General features: G+C 39.6%; 1 protein-coding gene across 7 annotated transcripts in view; it reads right to left on the reverse strand.

Annotated features, from left to right (window-relative positions):
- Positions 1-22208, reverse strand: part of LOC145339265 (contactin-4-like) — a 2278868-nt gene that overhangs the window by 494486 nt on the left and 1762174 nt on the right. For all 7 annotated transcript variants that reach the window (XM_080183699.1, XM_080183724.1, XM_080183676.1 and 4 more), the window contains one exon: positions 14722-14872. In XM_080183699.1, coding sequence (XP_080039825.1) covers positions 14722-14872 — 151 coding nt within the window. The remainder of the gene's footprint in view (positions 1-14721; positions 14873-22208) is intronic.

Raw genomic sequence — 22208 nt, forward strand, 5'->3', positions numbered from 1 at the left:
CTATTTCTCTGATTGCTTTAAATTCTTTGCTCCCCTTTGCTCCTTGATTTTCTACGATTATTGGGGTGTTCTTAATGTCTTTTGCTATAAATAGATTGAAAATTCATCTTCTGCCGTTTCTTTGTTTCTCATTATTAGTTTCCTAGTCTCATTTGCTAAGGAAGCAATGTTTACTTTAGTTACACTCTTTTTTTTATAAACTTGAAGAAACTCTTACTGTATGTTTGTATATTTCTTATTAGTCTATTGTTATGATCCAATATATCTTTCTTTATGTGTCATCATTCACAGTTTCTCATTATTTCCCAGACTTCTGGCCTATTATTAATCTTCACAGCATTGTGTGCCTCTACATCCCTCAGTTTGACGCCATCCCTCGCTTCCTTAGTTAGCCATGGATTGTTCATCCTTCTTGTAGAGTCTTTATTTCTCAATGGAATATGTCTTTGTTGAGAGTTCTGAAATAGCTCCTTACAAGTCTGCCACTGCATATCGATCATCTGATTGAACTAAGTACGCTGGTGAAGCTGGCCTCAGAGCACTCAGGCACCATTGCAAGGGGCACCCCGATCTGATAGTTAACCAGGAGCCCTCCTCCCAACTGCCCCCTCCCTCACCTTCCAGGATCTGATTGCTTTTCACCCCTTCACATCCATCGGCACAGCATTGTCACCCATCCACACCAACACAGGTGGCTGGCATCAGGGCACCAGAACCTCCCCGATGAGATCCTACATGATCTACCATCTCGATCGCCTCCATGCTCCGGCATTCCCCACCCCCAGATGACAATTCCGCCTTGCAGAGCTCCACCTTTGCACATACCTACCCTTGCACAGCTATCCCCCTGCAGTGCACCCCCATCATTGTGCATAACCCCCATAGCCCCACCCACACTTTGGCCCCATCCTCTTGGCACTATCTTGGTATACTTATGCCCAAATTGGGAACTATCAGGGTGCCAGACGAGCACTGCCAGAATGTCAGGTGGGCAATACCAGGCTGGCACTGCCTGATGGGCACAGTCCAGCAATGCCCCCGACCACCTGGGAGCTTCAATGGTCTCTGATCCCACTGGTGTGGCCATGGCACCTGACCTCTGCTACTGCAGGGCAATAGTGATTCTCGTAGGTGTGATGTCTCACCGGCATCACACCGGTGGGTAAGTAGCCACGAGGATGGAAGCAGCCATACCGAACCCAGTAAGTATATTTAAATATAGTAATTTCTGGCTATGAAGCCGTTCTCAGTGATAAAAATGGGCCAGGAGGATAGCAATCAGCCTGAGTGAGATTTTTGGCATCTCATGGCATGCTCCCGCTCAACATACTGATCAACCAAGGTGGCAAGCATGCTATATTGTACCCATAGCCTTTAGTCAATATCTAGTTACCCAGAGAAGAACATGGTGGTTCTCTTTTAACTCTTACATGGTGGAAGCAGGACCTTACTGATATAATGAAATGAGTATCTTGACATGTGAATATAAGGAATGAATCCCATAAATGAACAAGTGGGTTCAAAATACAGGTACACATGTACGTGTAGGATCCCATGTCAGTGCCTTTTGAACTGGTTTGTTCTTATCTGACCTGATTGCTTTGAAACTCCTCCAGTAATCTGCCTAAACATTGATCTTAACAGAGTTACAAAGACAGCACCTTGAACATCAGTGGGTTGTTAATCACACAAACACCTACTGAAGCTTTAAAATATTTTAAAAATATATCTCTCAGAAAAGTTACTGAGTGACCAAACAGTGAAATATTTAAAACAACTCAGAAGCCAGTTCACCCTTACCCTTTTTCAGAAATGATAAACTGTGAGAGATGGCTACGAGAAAATGGAACCATCTTTCTTATTTTGTTCAGGTCTCAATCAATCTATCTGATCACAAGATGATTTATGTGAGGATGGAAGAGAAATATTTTATCTTACTGAACTGTGTCTAACTTCACTCACTGCAATAATTCCTTGACTGAGAAGGAAATATTGATTCCTAACATATGTTTAATGGTCCTTGTGTTACAATACTGCATAATAATGTTGACTGGAGATAATGTAAGCTGCCACATGGTTCACACTTACATTAATAATCCAAACCTTTTCTTCACCAAGCATGAAGATGATACTCCAATTAGTTAAAAATTACAATGACAGAATTACATAAAGTAAACTGTGATGCTGTGAGAACTGGCTTAAAATTGTGCTTGTACTCTTGAACATTAGGCTAGTTTATATCACCTTCAAAACAAATGTCGATTTAGGAAAAAATGTTTTCTTCTGGAGAACATGCAAGATGCTGCTGATATATGGACCAGCCAGCATTCGCACATTTATGCATGCTTATTGTTATGGACAATGTATCATTTTAAGTTGAATTTGTGTGTGTGTATATATCACATGTTAAGAAAAGTAAAACAGTTTCAGTTTCATTTTAGGTTCTGTTTATTAACATTGCTGTCACTGAAATGTTCAAGGTTTTTTGTGTTTGTTTGTATTTATACATTTTTAGTGAGGTCTTACAACTCCTTAAGTGAAAGAGATGTGTTAGAAGGAATTCATAGAATCATAGAGTCCCGACAGTGCAGAAGAAGGCCATTGAGCCCATCGAGTTTGCACTGACTCTCTGGCAGAACATCTTATGCAGGTCCTATCTCTGTAACTCCACATTTTTACCCTGTTAATTCCCATAACCTATGCATCTTGGGACACTAAGGGGAAATTTAGTATAGCAGATCCACCTAACTGGGACCTAATCTTTGCACTGGATCTCCCAGAGGAAACCCATGCAGACCCAGAGAGAATGTGCAAACTCCACACAGTCATCCAAGACCAGAATTGAGCCAGGGTTCCTGGTGTTGTGAAGATAAACCAAAAAAGAAGGCTTTGCTGTTGCCTAGCCACAGTGATCCAGCAACAAAGACCCAAAAAAAGACAGGAGTCGAGAGAGGAATGGTTAACTGTGTGTGTCAGAGAGAAAGATGGGAATTTTACACCCTGAGGAGGACAGAAACTACAAAGTTATTGGGAGAGTAACTTAATAATCAGTTATAGGACTCAGTAAAGTGTTCAGTTCAGCAAAGGTGCTACTGGAAGACTGAGGGAATTCAATTGTTTGCTCTGTGGTTGAAGAATCAGTGAATTTAGAGTGGGGTTTTTGGATGTCTCAGGGAGAGATGGGTAAGAAGCATCAAATGAATGCTCAGGAATGTGGTTAAAAACAGGAACGAAGATTATTGTCGGAATGCTGGCAATTTAGGAAAAGGGGAAGTGCATCGTGGCCTGGGTGCCAAGGTGGAACAGTTGCTGAAGGTTGGCATGCAGATACAGTAGGCAGTGAGGAAAGCTAATGGCATGCTAGCCTTCATAGCAAGAGGTTTTGCGTATAGGAATAGGGATGATTCACTGAAATTATACAGGGCCTTGGTGAGGCCACACCTTGAGTTTGTGCGCAGTTTGATCTCCCAGTCTGAGGAAGGGCATTCTTGCTATTGAGGGAGTCCAATGAATATTCATCAGGCTGATTCCCGAAATGGCAGGACGAACATATGAGGAAAGACTGGATCGACTGGGCTAGTACTCACTCGAATTTAGAAAAATGATACGGGAGGGGATCTCAAAGAAAGATATAAAATCCTGATGGGACTGGACAGGCTAGGTGTGGGAAGAACATGCCAGAAATAGGGGTCACAGTCTAAAAATAAGGGGTGAGTCTCTCAGAACTGAGATGAGGAAGAATTTATCTCAGAGAGTTGTGGATCTGTGGAATTCTGCACTACAGAAAGCTGTTGGGACCGGTTTGTTAGATATATTCAAGAGGGAGCTGGAAGTGGCTCTTGTGGCTAAAGGGATCAAAGGATATGGAAAGAAAGCAGGAGTGGGATACTGAAAGTGCATGATCAGCCATCTCCATACTGAATGGTGATGCAGGCTCGAAAGATCAAATGTTTATTTCTGCACCTATTTTCGATGTTTCTATGGATTTGCCAGAAGAAATCTATCCATAAACAAGAGACTTTTGTATTAACCCAATGGTAATTCGTCTCTAGTTTTTGTGCCTGTAAATATATTACTGGGCTAAAGGAATAGTGGGAATTTAAATTATCTTCTTGTGTTTATATTGAGATAGTGCCAACATTTTTGTCCAGTGTAACATAGTTTTTCTTGTTGGAATAAATACTTTATTTTTTTGTATTAAAACTTTATGGATTCATTGATGTTTACAGCATAGGAGGTCATTCAGCCCATCATGCCCATACTGGTCAACAAAGATTTGACTAGATTAATCCCAATTTCAAGTGCTTGGAACTTTACTCTGGAGGTTATGGCAGTGCAAGTGAATATCTAAATGCTTCTTAAATTATATGAGAGTTTGTGATTTAGTCATCCTTTTAGCATTCTACCTCTTATCTTAAGTCTCTGATGTGCCAGTATTTACATTCAGGGGATAAATCAGACCCATGCAACCACAGGTTTATTTGCCTCACATCAATACCAGGTAAATAAGTGAAACTATGGTAAAAAGTAGGGCTGAGGGAGGATCTGACTAAGATGTCATTGTGGACATAGGAAAGATCAATTCTGTTTGATAAATTTCTTCAAATTATTTTAGAATATTTTAAATAAAGTAAGTGATGGATGTCCACACAATATAAATTGGGGCTTCCAGTAGGTGCTTGACAAAGTTCCACATCAATGACTTCAGTTTGTAGGAATCCAGGGTGGAATGAGATGCTGAATAATAAATTCAATGAGTAGGGTGGAAATATTTCTTTAAGAGGTGCTGTCAGATTGGTTGAGGTAATACGTTTAGTCACTGCTTGAATCACTGATATTTCCTTTTGAATGCAAAAAAAAGTGGTTGGAAAAATACAGTTCTGAACTTGTCTTTTTTTTCTGATATCTTAAAAAAAGGAGCACAGTAACAATACAGGATATACAAAACAGTGGCAGAAGAGTTTAGATCTGCAACACAATTGGTAGACAACAGGTAAATCAGCTTCAGTACTAAAGTGGAAAAGATAATGAGAAACATTGGTGAACAGTGTAAGTAACTGAATTAGTAGAATGAGACTCTGAATGAGGTCTGGCAGTGATGACAGATCCAGTACTTTCAAAACTGACAAGAGTGCAGAGAAACAGTTGAAAAAGAAATACAATGTTGTGATCTGTAGCCAGAGAGATGCATTGTAAACCTACATGTTGTACACTGTATACAATTCTGATCCCCTTACTTTAAAGAGGGTGTTGAGAATAGGAAGAAGAACAATGCCAAATGTGAAGGGATGAACTGAGGAAAGATGAAAGAAGTTTAAGTTAAAATGCAACAAGGATCTTGTTCTGCCCAAAATAGAAACCCACATTCAGTCAGTTGCTATTGGCCAGTCAGTACAAAGGGATTGGGAGAAAGGCTGAATCCAAGGATTTTACAATAAAGCTGAGCCTGTTAAAGATTATGACCTTGAACGACAGATCCATAAATTTCTGTAGTTGAAAGCTTAGTTTCAGCATCTTTTGAAAAAGGGAGTTGTAGATTCTTGTATTGTGGAGATGTACAAAGTGTTTTGATAAAGCTACATTCTGTTCAACAGTCTGCAATAAATACCTGCTGGCATCCCATACAACTGGCGTCTTAGTCAAATTAAGTAGATATCTTTGTATTGAATAAAACCTGTTTGAACCAGTATTTTAGCATTGCTAGGTCAAAGTGGCACTGATGGATAATGCAAGGGGCCATGTGGGGCATTGGTAGCTTCCCCCACCTCTAGCCCAGAAGCTCCAGGTTCAGATCCACCACCAGAACTTGTTGGTCACAGAGGGAGCGTTTAACATGGTTCAATGGGCTGATAATCACTGTTCCTCAAAAGGAAGTATGGGTGTGAAGATATGCTCAAGAGGGAGTATGGATGACGCAAATTGCACTTTGAAACTTGAACCGCTCTCTAATGTCTTCTGCAGCTAAATTTATTTCAAGATAAGTCCCTTGAGGATTTTAAACAGTGTTCTAACAAACTGCAGAATGGATAATATCACCAAAGAATTATAAACAACAAAAAGCATTAGATAGTACCACAATAACTTGAAAACATTACCTTGAAGAGTTTGTTGTGACATTTCATAACTTGGGGGCTCTGATCAGAGCACTGATGTCACAATGCACAAATCCATTGCTTGCAACATTACATATGATAATGGACAGTTTGGGAAAGTACTATTTATTCAGTTAGGTTATAAAGATTTCCATCTGGATTAGAGAACTGAGCAAATATTCGTAAAATAGTTAGAAAATAGTTCAAATAATAATAAGAACGGTTTAATTATTTCTCATGCTGCATCTGGCATATTTTCTAGCATTTTGTCTATCTGCTGTTTGGAAAGTATTTCCCTTTAGCTTTAAAACTTTCTTTCAGCATAAGCATTCCACAACTTGGGCAAATCCAGGCTCCTTTAGCATACGATAAGTCAGGGCCACTGACAACAAATTCTCATGTGTTCCAGAAGCAGACCACTTCCCTTTTGCCCTCCCATCAACCCTGTAGCAATTGTTGATATATTTCTCAGGTAAAACGAAAGTTAAAGGAAAGGTTGACCTAACGAGGGACAAAAAGGAATATTGCTCGTGGGGTCAGACTTTATGATGGAAGTACTGAATGCACACATTGCGTCTGTTTTCACAAAATTAAGAGAATTAAGTTGACGCTGCAGTCATTAGTGGGTGAAGTAGATATTAGAGAAGATAAAAAAATGAAATGAGATATAGAATCAATTGGCATAATCCAAAGTATCCAGGATACTTGGGGGAAGGATGCATCGTAGATTGCTGGAGATCGGGTGGAAATACAAAAGGCTCAACCAAAACCTTTCAATCTTTATTGGATACGGGAATGGTGTCAGGAGAATAAAGGATTGCAAATATTACACCCCTGTTCAAAAAAGGGGAGAGGGATAAACTTGGCAAATCTAGGCCAACCAATGTAGTGGTGGGAAAACCACTGGACAAAATTATTTATCAGTTGGAAACACACCCACTTGTTGGGCTGCTTAAAAAGGCCCACCTTGGTTCTCTAGGACTTTCAGCTGTGTTGTTGAATGTTAGGCCATCTTGCAGTCACACCCCCATCTATTCTCCATGTCCCATCCATATCAATTCATGTCCTCATCTACCCCAAATGCCTTTTCATATCCTCCATGCCAACCTATGTCCCTCCCCCATCCCCCACTCACCCCAAATGGATTATTAGAGCTGCAATGTCAACTTAATGTCAACTCATAACAATTGGCACAGTGGTTAGCACTGCTGCCTCAGACGCACACATTTACTTTGGTTCAACCTTGTTGGAGTCTCTTTTTGGTTGGAGATTAGGCTGGTTAAAGGAGAACATTGCTCCTCCAAGTGGTCCTATACAGAATCTGCCAGTCTATCTGTCTTCTAGGTTTCGTCTCCCTTGGTGGATCGATATCCTGTTCCTTGTGAGGTTATGCTATTCTGTTCCTGGTATCTTTTCTGCAAAAAAGTGTATGCTGAAACACTATGCTTGGCATCTACTGGATAAACCTGATGCTCCTTTCTCAATGGAGATTCCTTCCTTTATCCAGATAAGTAGGGAGTTGATCTCAACTCTGATTTGTTATTGTTAATCCTAGAGGTTTTCCTTATTCTGTCAGGAGGGGGAAGGTCATAGCTCTCTCCGAGACACCCTGTTAATGAGTGTCTTGACAGTTCTTCTCCTCCTTTTCAGTAAGATTATTCTAGGAAGAACATGGTTTAAGTACTTCAGTGAGGCGGAGCCTGATCGGTGCCTTTGATATGGCTGGGAAGGAGGGAGGATTGTAGTGTTGTGAGCCTAGACAAAATGTACAGATCTTTGGTTTACTGATTCCTGTACATGGAACTGTACACTGCCTCATCACTTCTTGTACCAATGGTAATATCCTGATGTTCCCCTTTTACAGGGATATTCTTTTAATGCTTGGCGGTCCTTGGTTGCTAAGTTACACCCTGGTTGGTTACATAGTACTCTATAAGAGATATTGTGTAGCTCTGTCTCTGTAATCCTGTGGAGGAAGACAAGCACCTTGGGGCCATGTGCTCATGATTTTGCCCTGTTATCCTGAGATCCCCCTACCCTTTCTGGTACCCTTTTCTTTATCCATATGAGGGGAGATGCTGACTACAACGATAGCAATGATTGATAATTTGAATCATTTAGTTTCTTTATTATTTAGTTTAGTTTTTATTAGTGTCATAAGTAGGCTTACATTATCACTGCAATGAAGTTACTGTGAAAATGTGCCAGTAGTTACACTCCGGTGCCTGTTCGGGTACAATGAGGGAGAATTTAGCATGGTCAGTGCACCTAACCAGCACGTCTTTCAATTGTCTTTTCTATATATGTATATGGAATAATGATTACCCTGTACTGTATTAGAATTTGGGAATTTATTGCATCTTGTGATAAATGTAAAAAAGAAAACTTTCAATAAAGACTTATTCTTAAAAAAATGGCTCCAGTAGGTTTGGATTTCCACCATATCTGAATCACCCCCTGACCCCATTTTCCTCTTGGTGAAATTGGGATATGTCAGAAATGAGGGTAGGACTTCCTGATTTGCAATTCTGGCACTATTTTGGATTAGATGTGCAGTCTCTACAAGTCTGAAAAAATCTATGCCTCAGTCTCTGTACATTGATCCCATGAGACTAGAATTTTTGAGGTCCTAACTGCATTGTTTTTGGAGCATTAAACATAAAAGGAAAGTTCTCTGTTTGTTCCTTGCTGACCATCTCATGTTCTAACACTTCAACCAACAGATGAGGGTAATATACGCTCTATTTATGTACAAGGAGCTGTGTGTACATGATACAGTTAAATGGCAAATAAGGTTTAAGGCTGTGTTAGAATCAGGACTGTAAATTTTACTGCAGCTGTTTCAGTGTTGGCACAGCCAATCTAACCATTTGATGGAATTGTTTAAGAGATCTGATAAAGGAGTGTCTGAGGAATCTGTGCTACCAAGATTGTGATGAAGTGGAGGTCCTGCAGGAGCATGCTGTTCAGGGACCTTGGATGAAATACAGCTACCAGTGAATGTGACTCAAAGCCCAAATTGATTGAGTGGGAAAGTGAGAGATCCTATATCCAAGAGGCCATGTTAGAGGAACAGCTGTGCATGGTGCACCACATTTCTGCAGGGACTGATGTGGGTATTTATGGTTTCTTAAGGCGTATCTTTATTGTACTGAGTGTTTGAAGTGAAATTTACCTTTTCATTTGAAGTAACCTTGGCCTGTTAATTCATGCTTAACTTATGTTGATTCTGAGTCATGTCAAAGCAAAACATATAAAAAGTGAAATCTTGCTGCCAATTCCTTCATTTGGGGGTAACTCTGTAATTTTTCTTACTGTGGTTTACGGTAACAGGCGCTGAACAGATGCAAGGGAAATGGAGTTTGCAGCAGCATTCAAATACAATGGCTTCATACTTCACAATAATTTACCTGAGAATATTCACAGCTCACCTGGAAGTTGAACAAAACAGAAACAACAATCTGACAACATGCAGGCAGTGAAAATGCCAAAACAGTAGTTCTGAGGTTACAGCTGGATGTCACAGTATAAGTTTGGAACCTAACATTGTGCCTGTGAATGCTGTCACCAAGGGACAACATGAAGCTGAAAAATAAGGTAGGAAACTTGCGGGATTGGAAATATAACCCATCACTGGAGGTTCGCTGGTTGCAACCAGAACAAGTAAGAATGAAAGCAGGTGAGAACAGTTCCACTCAGCTGGACAATGAAGGGGGTGCTTTGGAAAGGGATAGTGAAATCAAATATGTCAAAGGTTGCAGAGAAGTCAAGAAGGATGAGGAGGAAATGTTTTAGCTAAAGAGTGTCTTTTTTGTGGTTATGTCCTTTCAGTGCTATGGCAGACACAGGAACCCAACTGAGGAGTCTCAAAGATGGAGTTGTGGAAAAGATAGACACAAATTTGGGAGGTGACAACACTTTCAAGAATTTTGGTGAGGAAAAGGAAGCTGGAGAAGCGGTTCCTATTTGTAAGCAAAGAGGGATCAAGGTTAGGTTTCAAACAAAGCTTGTATTCAAAAAAATGGAGTACAACATCTGCTAATTTAGTTTAATCAGCATAGAATTTCAATAGATCATGAAATTTCAAGCGCAAGTTACATCCTGTGCAAGTTACGTTTCTGTGATCTTTTGAGTTAGGTTATAAAACACCACTTTGAAAGCCAGCCCTGCTGACAAAATTGCCCATGCCTTCAGTTTGAATGACTCAACATGACAAATCATTGTTAAATGATACATTCTATGACAGTTCTAAAATATAATTTTTCATTGTATTTATAGGAAAGTGACTGCAATGCATTAAAATAACTAGTGAATGCATCTGGACAGCTTTTTAATAAGTTTATTCAGCTTATGTAAAATTTAATTTTTGTTTTCTAAACTGGATTTTCATAAGTATTTTGCCTTTTAATTTTTTTTTACTTCTACCCCTTACCCTCTGCAATACACTTTGGTTGAAGGTCTTTTTATTTTTGTTCCCACTGCTTATTATGTGAATATACAGGGTTTTTTTTAATCTTTGGAAGCTGTATGAACAAGTCAAACTCATTAGGAGCACATAAACAATAAGCAGAATCGAAAAATCTCAGCTACAAGGTAGAAACAAAGTAAATAATAAATGCCAGGTTTTAGCCCTTTGACATTTCATTTTAGAATTCACATCACCAATAAGTTTGAAGATTGCAAGGCATGCACGTCGAGGACTATTTTATCAACAGAAAATATACATTTTTAGTTATTTTGGTCAGATTAATTTAGTTTAAAAAATGCCTTATAAAACTTGTAAACAAAATTACCAAGATAGGGACACAATATTGTTCTTAGTGCACACATGACTAAGTCCCAGGAACGAAGATGGGTTACTCATTCTGCACTATTTCTCCACTCGGCAAATTGCAGCAGCAAAGGGATCACAGAGATAAAACGGAATAAATCCAATAGACGTATAGTGATGAGTGAAATTTTGCAACCGATTTATGATTTAACACTCAGAAGCAACTTTAGATGATAATTTACTCAATGGGAAACTATGCCAAAACTCTATCCCACAGTGATTTTTTCCTCCCACGTCCTGTAATTCGAATTTTATATATTTCTTTGTTGAATCTAATAGCAGGCCACTTCAATGTCAGAGCCCCTTAATAATCTTTGACGGACTACCTTTGCCTTGGGGAAAAAAATGGCACTAACTATTCAAGTGTATAAATCAGGGTGAAATTACATAAAGTTCATTACAAGCATCAGTAATAAGCTAATAATTAAAAGTTATCACTGGACAGCCATGTCAAGAAAACAAACTACTACAGAACAACCAATACATCAAACATCCCCCACAGAAAATTATAAAGTTAAGCAATGCTTTGAAACATTAATTCCTAGAGATATTTAAATGTTTTCAAATGCCAAATCTTTTCAATTCCCTTGGACATGCCAGTGATCTGACAAGTTTCTGGGCAAAATTTTCTCAAAATATTCTAAGTGTTGAATGGGCAAACAAATAGTAGATTTTTTCAGCGAGGTAAGCAATGTGGATTTCTGGCACACTGTGCATAACAGCAGCCTCAGCTCGCCTGTGAAGCCAGCTGCTGAGTTCTAGAGAGGCCAGTCTGCAGGTGCCCTGATCTCCCTGTAAATACATAGTATTCTGGGAGGTCTCCTGCTACTGTACTGCACTGCACTGCACCGCACTGCACAACACCCCCCCACCCCCCACACCCCCCAACCCTCCAACATGTAACTCATGTCATTAATATTGAAATCAACCCCTTGCCCTTTCTGGATGCGAGGCTGATTTTGCTGGCAAAACAGTGCCAGGAAGATCGAGAGAGGCGAGAAGCCGGGCTCATTTTTCGTCCCTCACCCTATCTTACCAGCTCACCTTGCCAAGCCACTGGCATGGCAAGCCGATAAGATCATGCCCTCTGTCTTTAACTACCTTTTGTATATACGCTCTCAAAATGCATTATACTAAGGATGTGAACATTTTCCATCATACTTTCAGAAATAAAAGTTAATATGTCCTCAGCACACCAAACAAATATTGATATCAACATAGGATCTATTATTAAAAGTTTTGTTTGCAATAATATATTGTGTTTCTTTTTATTATATTCATGAATATTCAATTCCTGGTTTCAGGATTTTTTTGATGCAACACAACTTCCAAGCATTTTGCTCGCTATTTCATTGGGCTTCATTAATTTGTATTTGTTTGGCAGGTTAATAATTAAATAAATTTGCAGAACATAGCAAAAATATTCTACTTGTACAAACAGCAAGCTTGGAATTACACTGGGTGGTACAACTAATCAAATGCATTATTTCTGCTTGCTAATTTAATGAAGGTCCTAACCCTGTTCAAAGGAGCGGAAGAAGGAATTCCTTACCAACGTCTTGATCACTAGTATCACACAGTGAAATTTCAATCTCATTATTTTTACACCTGAAGAAATACCATGGCTGACACTTAGTGCGTGCATAACTTTATATTGACCTTGAAATGAAAACTGACAAAGTAATGATCATTTAATATTTGTTTTTCAACACTGGAATCTTTTGCTCAACAGGAAAAGCATCAACTTAATTCTTAACAGTGAAATATTCATAAAACAATGCTACTGGTAGATGTGCTTTGAACACATACTCGTGGAAGTAGAATGATCTGCTTTTATATCTTTTAAACTTCTACCATCTTGTTTTATCCAAGAAGATAAAATTAATGTGGTAGTGAACTGTTAAAACATTGTGCATTGTCTTTAAACATCTAATTTAGCAAGAAAATGCAGTAAAATTGACAGTGAAAGAAAATATTATTGAGTCCCAACCTTTGACTATTGCATCTTCTATTCAGGCAAGGAATAGTGTGGTTTATTTGACTTCGATCATTGCAACACTATGGTCGTCTGCCACAAGAGGGAGTGGGGCAAGTTGAACTGTATCAATTTTGTTTTCTCCTGAGATGGCACAATTTTGTTTCACTTGACGCTCCACCTAGAGGTGCAGCCATGAAGAAATACAACTTACCCACTAAAAGCAAGCAAGCTTGACTGACAAGCAGCCTTGGGTGGGAGGACTCACAACACCCTGGTAAGGTCAAGTGTTGCACCAGCTGAACTACCTGATCACCTGCCAAGTTGACTAAGACAAATAATATTTTGTAGTAATCTCATCTATTATTCACTTTCAGCTCCAGGAATAGATTTCTTAATTATTTAAGGCAAGAATTATGCTTACTTCACTGTGGAAGAATTATTTTAATTGCCCATAACCATTACATCAGTAATTTATGTAACACAAGTAATATAAAATAATATTAAATAATTTGCTGAACCAAAAAATTGCTTATTTTATGGTGTACAACTGATGGATTTGTTTATCTTGACTCATGTGATATGATTTTTCCATTCCCAGCAATTGCTGATATTGCATTCTGCACAAAATTAAACACTATAAAGATCACAAAACAGTCAAATGAAACAGGCATGACAATTAAAGAAAAACATATAATAAATAAGATAAGCAAGCATCCCTACCCCTTTTCTATTTAACTTCTGTCCACCTAAATTATTTATTCTTAATAAGCAGTGCTACTATTTCTGCATTCCTCACTCTTTAATCCTGACTTGCTCTTTAATTACAAGATAAAATATACTTAATCATCCATATTCAGCCTAAAAGCAATTTCACATCCACAGTACGTGGTTTTATGACAGCTTAAATCAATCACCAGCTCACTGTTTTATTATCATCTTGGCTTGCTTCTATCTTGTATCTCACAAAGGACTCCTTGCCAAAACGTAATGGAGCCAATGGGGAAAACAGATCAGAAAAGATAGTCCTCCAGAAGGCAGCACCAGCACTAACTGTGTGGAAAATCCCAAGCAAATAAAAAATATTTAAACCATTACCTATTCTTCTGAACTTGCCATTTATATTTTACAATCTAATGCTCCACCAACACAAAGAAACACTACGCTCAATTATGCACTCTACACTACCATGTGGAATAATTGATAAGCGCACATAGAAGATAGATCACTTTTCTGTTGCAAAGTCATCAGTTTTATTTCATAATATGGATATTAATATCCAGTGACAAAATATGGAACAAAATGTACATCCGTTTGTACCATGCTATGAAGTAGTGGAGTGTTCACATATATATGCTAACTAAATTGGTCAGCAAAACCATCCTTGTAGTCTCATGTTTACTGTAATGGACCAAGTGGAGAATTTGTTCAAAAAAGGGCAAGTTACAAAAACAAGCCCCATCATCAATCCCATGATGTGGAGATGTCAGCGTTGGACTGGGGTAAGCACAGTAAGAAGTCTCACAACACCAGGTTAAAGTCTAACAGGTTTATTTGATAGCACCAGCCACAAACTTTCAGAGTGCTGCTCCTTCATCAGCTGAGTGGGAGTTCAATTCACAAACAGGTCATATAAAGACACAAACTCAATTTATAAAATAATGGTTGGAATGTGCAAACAAATACATCTGTTGGACTTTAACCTTGTGTTGTGAGACTTCTTACTGTATCAATCCAATTAAGCATTCTTTGCATCAACTTGAGGAATTTCACAATCCAAACAGCTATTAGGATTATAAGACACATTGCATTCAAAAAATTACCTTTCATTTTCTTGCAGAATCTCATTTCCCTTCATCCAAGTGAAGGTTGCTCTTGGCGAAGCTTTTGGGTTACATTCAATGATGACCTCACTACCCATGCGAACAGGTATTAATTTCTTCAAGGGACTCATTGAAAAATCAGGAGCTGATGCTAGGGGGAAAAAAGGGAAAACAATCATGTGGCAGAAGAAAGCAATAACTATCGAAATTCAGAATTCAACTCTTCAGCTTGCTCCATCTGAATAAACACAAGTGCCTCATCAAAGGACTAGCTTTTGGATATTCCATTTAGCATGAGTGTTCCAAATAAAATTATACTGATTCTTCATAAAATGTGATCATAAACTTATAGAGGAAACCCCAGGGTACAAATTGTAAGACAATAACATTTTGAATTTTGAGACCCTGAAAGAACATTCCAACCTTGAGGTCATGAAATATTGAAAGCAAAATAAATCACAGTGACATGCAGTTTACGATTGTTCACAAGGATCTGCATTTTCTTTGTTGATCACACAAATTAAAAAGTCCAGATGTTGCTGGGCAGGCACATCACATGGCAAGTGCCATTAATTCTGAAGAAAAACATGACAGACAGGAAAAATTAAGAAAATGTAAAACCCTTAACACAATTTACTGCCTGCTGTTTCTGTTTAATTGTCCGTTTTAGGCCTCCAAGGTTCAACATAATATCAGGCCCTTAAATCATGTGTTAACTTGGTCCACATGACATGACTTACCATGCCTAAAGGGTGCGCTAAGATTTGTTTATATTAATGGCACAAAGCCAACGACACATATTGGGGAGGTTTGTGGCAAGATGCTAAGTTTCTTGGTTTTAGCAAGGCAAACAGTGGATCAGTGCAAAGCATTTCATGCTGGCTCAAACCTTGTGACGTATTTCTACTTTTCCGTAAATTGATTTTAATGCAGTGATCATGGTGTGTATCATGTAATACCCATTATTTTTCCTGCAATTTAATGGCTATAGCAAGAGCACAGAAGCGGACATATTGGTGAAATATTATTGAAAAGTACTGTCAACAAAAACATTCAGGTAATATTTCTGGAACTATTCATCCCCCTTGTGTTTCTGAAGCACAGAAAACATCTTTTAGGAAATTTGAGTGGAATACCAATGGAGCAATGGCTGGAGAACACACTGCAATCCTTGAAATGAGTTTTAAAGATTGAATGCCTTCTCCCTCATCCCAACTCACTGATAGTCTTTTCTGATGCCCTTCTGCCTCTTCTAAATGGACATTTTCAGTTCAACTTTCCATTAATAGACTTCTCACATTCCTTTTTGTTTCTCCGCTTCTGGTTCTCCCTTCTTCATATTTCTAGCTGGTTCCATTTTTCCCTCTTCCTCCACTTCCCTGTTCCCTTACACGTCCCTTTTCTTCAAGCTTCATGTATCCTATTGGATAAATCCTTCTCTTATTCTACCCTTCCCCATGGCAGCATGGTGACACAGTGCAGGGCGGCATAGTGACACAGTGGTTAGCGCTGCTGCCTCACAGTGCCAGGGACTCGGGTTTAATTCTGGCCTCGGGTCACTGTCTGTGTGGAGTTTGCACATTGTCCCCGTGTCTGCGTGGGTTGCCTCCAGGTGTTCTGGTTTCCTCCCGCAGTCCGAAGATGTGCAGGTTGGGTTGATTGGCCATGTTAAGTTGACTCTAGTGTCTGGAGGATTTCGAGGGTAAATATGTGGGGTTATGGGAAGAGTGCCTGGGTGGGATTGTGGTTGATGCAGACTTGATGGGCTAAATGACCTCCTTCTTCACTGTAGGGCTTCTATGATTCTCTGGGCCCAGGCACACTTCCTCTCATCTTCTAGATAGACCGTAAACTTGCAGTGTAACTGGTCACTGGGACTGACTTTCTGAAATTCCATAATGCATTTCCAATACCATAATAATAGCAATGCACAAATGCGGATGAATAGTTTTTCTGATTACATTAACCTTCAGTGTTCTCTTTCTAGATACATGCACACATTTTTGAAAAGTATTCAAATTCCCTTAGAACTTTAAGAGTTAGAACTCTCACTATAGCGTTGCACCACAATCATTCATCACACAATGCATTTTGTAATTTCAATTGTCTATTTAATAAGATTTTCATATTGAGGCATCACTTTCTTTGTCTCTTGTGTACGCATTTGCCAAATAACGTGCTACATTCCATGAAGAAACCATAAACCAAAATAACCAAATTTACTCAACTACCCCATGTAAAGAAGTTATCAAACAAGGTTTCACTTTCTACAGCTCTTAGTTTATGAATCAGAACCAAAGTAAATTGCATATCTATCAGCAGGCAAACAGCCCTTCAGATAAAAATGTAACTTTCACTTTAGGTAGCTGATACAACAAAAATATGTCCTATGCAACCCTAACATTCTTATCACTTCTCAAAGATACGTTGCACCATGTAGATACACAGTTCCACGATATACTGTTCTTATTCAGGGAGGATTGGTCAGGAGCCCTATCCAAAAACATCTTACACCTTCAATTTTCAAGAGTCTCAGCAAAGCTCACTTCCATGAATCTTATAACACCTTTGTTGACAGTTTGGCCACTTCTGATAAAACATCTAGCTCTTTAATATTTCTGAACTACATTCATTCAGTTTTCCAGGTTTGAGACCTTGAGAGTCAGTTTACTCATTGGCTCCAAGAAACTGTCTCCTTTTGTGCCAAACAGAAAATCTGACCTCCTCTCAAGAGTGATTTGCATCATCTCCTCACAAGAATTCTGTGTTCCTATTTCCGTTTGTGTCTGTTTTGTCGTCACACTTTAGCTCCTCTGCTTGTAAATCTCCTTAATGTCAGCCACACATGGTATCCCTATCTTTACTTCATTCCTGTTTATATTACTTCCAGGTCAAGAGTCACCAAGTGAAATAGACCATTATTTCTTATTGTCTAGCAAAGGTACAATTGATCCCAACTCTTAGAAGTTGTCTTCAAGCATACTCAGAAGCAATTACAAATTCCATAGGTGTATGAAATAACACATTTTCCTTATTGTACTGATTCCAGGTCAAAGGCTGTCACAGTTACATAACCTTTGTTTGGTACTGAGGTGTTTTTCATATGTTAAGTGTCAGGTTCACATTGATTTATTCCATTATTGCTTTGTCTTGTGAGGCAATCTATTTTTAGTTTGGGTCAGTGAGTTTTTGGGGTAAAGGCTAAGGACTACAATTCCCAACCCATCCTGGGTCTGGCTTCAGTGCTGTATGTTCAGTTTCCATTGATGGGACTTGGGGAGATGGCATGAAAAGAATGAACAAGCTGCCAGGATTTCAACACAAAAATGGACGCATTTGATGAGATTAGTCAAGGCTGGAAAAACAGCAGGCGAGCAGTTGAGTGAGGTTCAGAGCTGCTGTGGAGACAGTGAGGGTGCAAGGCTGATGGAAAGTAATTGTTCAGTGAAGCTGAGAGCAGTGACTGCCATTAGCTCAGTGCAGCCAGGTAGCAGTGTCAGTTCAGTAAATCTGAAGTGATGTCTGTTTAGCGCCTGCAGGAAATAGTGATTGTCTACTCTATGAAGCTGAGAATTGGGGGCAAGGAAAAGCTTGTGGGTGTCGGTGTTCTGATCAGTGCAGAAAGAGCTCAGGTTATGTCAGTGCTTAGATGTTGGGATGCAGCCTTGTAAATCTCATGAGATTTGGACTCAGAGAAAGAGATCAAGTGTTGGGCAGTGAGCAATTGTTGCAACAGTCTGAGTTGGAGCAGCTGTCAAAGGGAAATCAGAGACTACATCCTTAAAGGAGGACCTAAAATCCCTCATGAGGAAGACAAAGCTTAAGAGAATTTTATGACTCACGACGATCACTGATGTCTAGCTGAGTTGCTAAGAAAATTCAGGGGATCTATCTTGGTTGGATTTGCAGCTTTAAATGTGCAGCTGGTGTACTTGACTAGTCTGCCTATTAATTTACCATTACCTCATGCTAATTCTGGGAACTTTGAAAAGATAGGTATTATTTACTGTTTAATTTGTTGATTCTTGTACAGTAGTTTTATTTTTGTTTAAATCCGTGAAATATATTGGATTTGTTCTCTTAGTAAGAAACTGTGTTTTAAATTGCTACTTTATGAAGGAAATTACTGGTCCCAAACCAGGTCATAACTGTATTCATAAATAAAGAATATCATTTATACTGAATCCTGGGTAGCTACAGTAGACTTTGTCATGATTAATAGGAAGGTTTAAAGCAATTTTAAGCCATCTTCAAGCACTGTATAGAGTGGAACACAATATTCTGGCCCATAGAGTAGGCACTATTTAGTATAGATGCTGCATGATATTCCCAGTGCAATTTTCAGGATGATGCTGTTGTATTGTACAAAGACAATGATCTAGAACTATGCAATCAGTGTAAATCAAACTAAACAGTGTACATCAAGACAATGCTTAAGCCCGCTCCTTTGTAGCCTTTATACAACTGAATTCTATAAGAAAATATTCTCTACAGCAGCAGCCTGTCATTTCAGTTTTATTTCTTTAATAAAGTCAACAGAATGTTTCGGTATTGTTTTGGAAACTTGGTTCTGTATTCATTACACCTTACACAATCATCCTTCTCCTTGGGATTGAAGACATGCTGTGTTCAGTGGAAAAAAATTGTGAATTTGCTGTTGCTGAATTGTAAGCTACATATCAAAATGTATGAACAACTGATACCCTTAAGAGAATAAGGGTGATTTTCAGCTTCCTCCGTGGGTGAGCTGATCCAGCAAGACATGTTGCAAGGTGGCCTTGGACAAAGGGAAGAGATGCATCATGAGAGGGGAACCCATTGAGTGGTGGACAGTGGGACTTTTCTTTTGTGGGATTAAGAAAACATTCTTGCTACTCCTGGCTTCACAGAAAAATTCTGCCCAACAAAGTTCCAGAACATTTCTGACGAAACCTGCAATGATCGATTTAAGGACCACTGACTGGGCCTCTCACTGCCTGGCACAACTGCTAGGAGTGCACTGAGTTCACATGCTGCACATTTTCAACTCAAAGTTATCCACATGTTATGGACAGGAAAGGATTAATTTAAAAGCATTAAGTTCTCCTCTCATCATCCATCATCCATGGCACAAAGGTGTTTTAGTTTGTTTCCCTCTTTATAAGCAATGGCATATTTCCATAACCCCTCAGTTTTTGTGCTATCCAAGTTTCTAATAACTCCATAGCAAACCAGAGATAGGATGAACTGAAAGGGTTGGATTTATTACACACATTCAAAATGTGGAAAAGGGGGTTTGCAACAGCCCCTCCACACTCGCGCAATAAAGAGGTAAGTAGAGAAAATATGGTGTTACAGTACAGAGAATGCAGAGAAAATAAACAATGGTTCATGTGAGTTCCAAAGTCCAGAATCAAAATCCAATGAGGTATTCATTCACAAAGGTCAACGGCTGAAAACTAATGTTGGAGAATTCACCTTTCCAGTGGTGTTGACTTCACAGGAATCAGTCTTGCAGATGATGGCATAGTATTTCCAACAGAAACAATGTAGAAGGGGTTTGTGTATTCAACCAGGACGGAGCTCTGTTTTATGTGGCTGCTAGTCAGATATAAAAGAACAGACTGAGTGAGGCAATATTACTTATCCAACAAGCCAGAGGCCCATGTTACATGATCCTCATCCCGTCACGATGTCTTCAACAAAGGATCTGTAACCATCATCTGGAATTCAGCTGGATCTCAAAGACTGCTAAATGTCCCAGCCATTATGAGATGAAAGGGATGCATGATGGGCCTTCTGTCTACTGCAGGCAAGCCTGGGTTATCAAATGCTTGTGCTTTCATAGCCCTCTCTTTGATGTTTGGCAAAGCAGTCCCCAGGTATTCAACCGTAGCGCCTTAGAGATAACGAGGTGTGACTTTTCCCCAAAGCCGCAAGCTAGCTTCTTTTGTTTTGGGGTTACAGACAGACATCTTGTTCAGCCAAGGCCCAGTTTCAAAATTTAGAAATAACAATGGGCATATACATTATATACAAAAACAAGTACAGTGTGAGGGCTTAGACAAGTGATCCTACAACTAGTATAGGATCATGGTTTGCAGATGTAAGCAGCCTTTTGGACATAATTGCTTTGTACCAATTTGCCTGAAATTTGCATTAGAAGGCTTTGGATGTCCAAGGAGCTGAAGACACGCTCTCGATGCAATCCAATTTCCTTCTGCATTCTTCAGGTGAGCAATAGATGAGCAACAGCTGAAGGTTCAAACAAGATTTCTTCACTGCACAGGACCTTCAACTGATGCTATACACGAGATACATGAATGACATTTTCTTCCTTTGGACTCATGGTGAACAATCACTAAAACAACTATATGATGATATCAACAAGTTCCATCCCACTCACCACGGACTACTCTCCAGAATCGGTTGCATTTTTGGACACACGCATCTCCATTAAGGACGGTCACTTCAGTACCTCACTATACCTCAAACCCACGGATAACCTCATGATGCTCCACTTCTCCAGCTTCCACCCTAAACATGTTAAAGAAGCCATCCCCTATGAATATGTCCTCCGTATACACAGGATCTGCTCAGATGAGGAGGATCGCAACAGACATCTCCAGATGCTGAAAGATGCCCTCATAGAACAGGATATGATGCTCGACTCATCAATCGACAGTTGCAACACACCACAGCCAAAAATTGCATCGACCTCCTCAGAAGACAAACACGGGACACAATGGACAGAGTACCCTTTGTCATCCAGTACTTCCCTCGGAGCAGAGAAGCTGCAACATCTTCTCCGGAGTCTTCAACATGTCATTGATGAAGATGAACATCTCGCCAAGGCCATCCCCACACCCCCACTTCTTGCCTTCAAACAACCGCACAACCTCAAACAGACCATTGTCCGCAGCAAACTACCCAGCCTTCAGGAGAATAGTGGCCGCAACACCACACAACCCTGCCACAGCAACCTCTGTAAGACATGCCAGATCATCAACACGGATGCCATTATCTCATGTGAGAACACCATCCACCAGGTACATGGTATATACTCTTGCAACTCGGCCAACGTTGTCAACCTGATACGCTGCAGGAAAGAATGTCCTGAGGCATGGTACATTGGGGAGACCATGCAGAAGCTACGACAATAGATGAATGAACATCGCTCGACAGTCACCAGGCAAGACTGTTCTCTTCCTGTTGGGGAATACTTCAGCGGTCATGGGCATTTGACCTCTGATCTTCGGTTAAGCGTTCTCCAAGGCAGCCTTCACGACATACAACAGCACAGAGTTGCTGAGCAGACACTGATAGCTAAGTTCCGCCCATGAGGACGGTCTCAACCGGGATCTTGGATTCATGTCACACTATTTGTAACCCCCATGACTCGCCTGGGCTTGCAACATCTCACTTACTGTCCTGTCTGGAGACAATACACATCTCTTTAACCTATGCTTAATGCTATCTCGACTCACATTGTCTGCACCTTTAAGACT

This window comes from Carcharhinus amblyrhynchos, chromosome 3 (assembly GCF_965287045.1).
Source record: "Carcharhinus amblyrhynchos chromosome 3, sCarAmb.v2.hapA, whole genome shotgun sequence".
NCBI classification, from domain to species: Eukaryota; Metazoa; Chordata; class Chondrichthyes; order Carcharhiniformes; family Carcharhinidae; genus Carcharhinus; species Carcharhinus amblyrhynchos.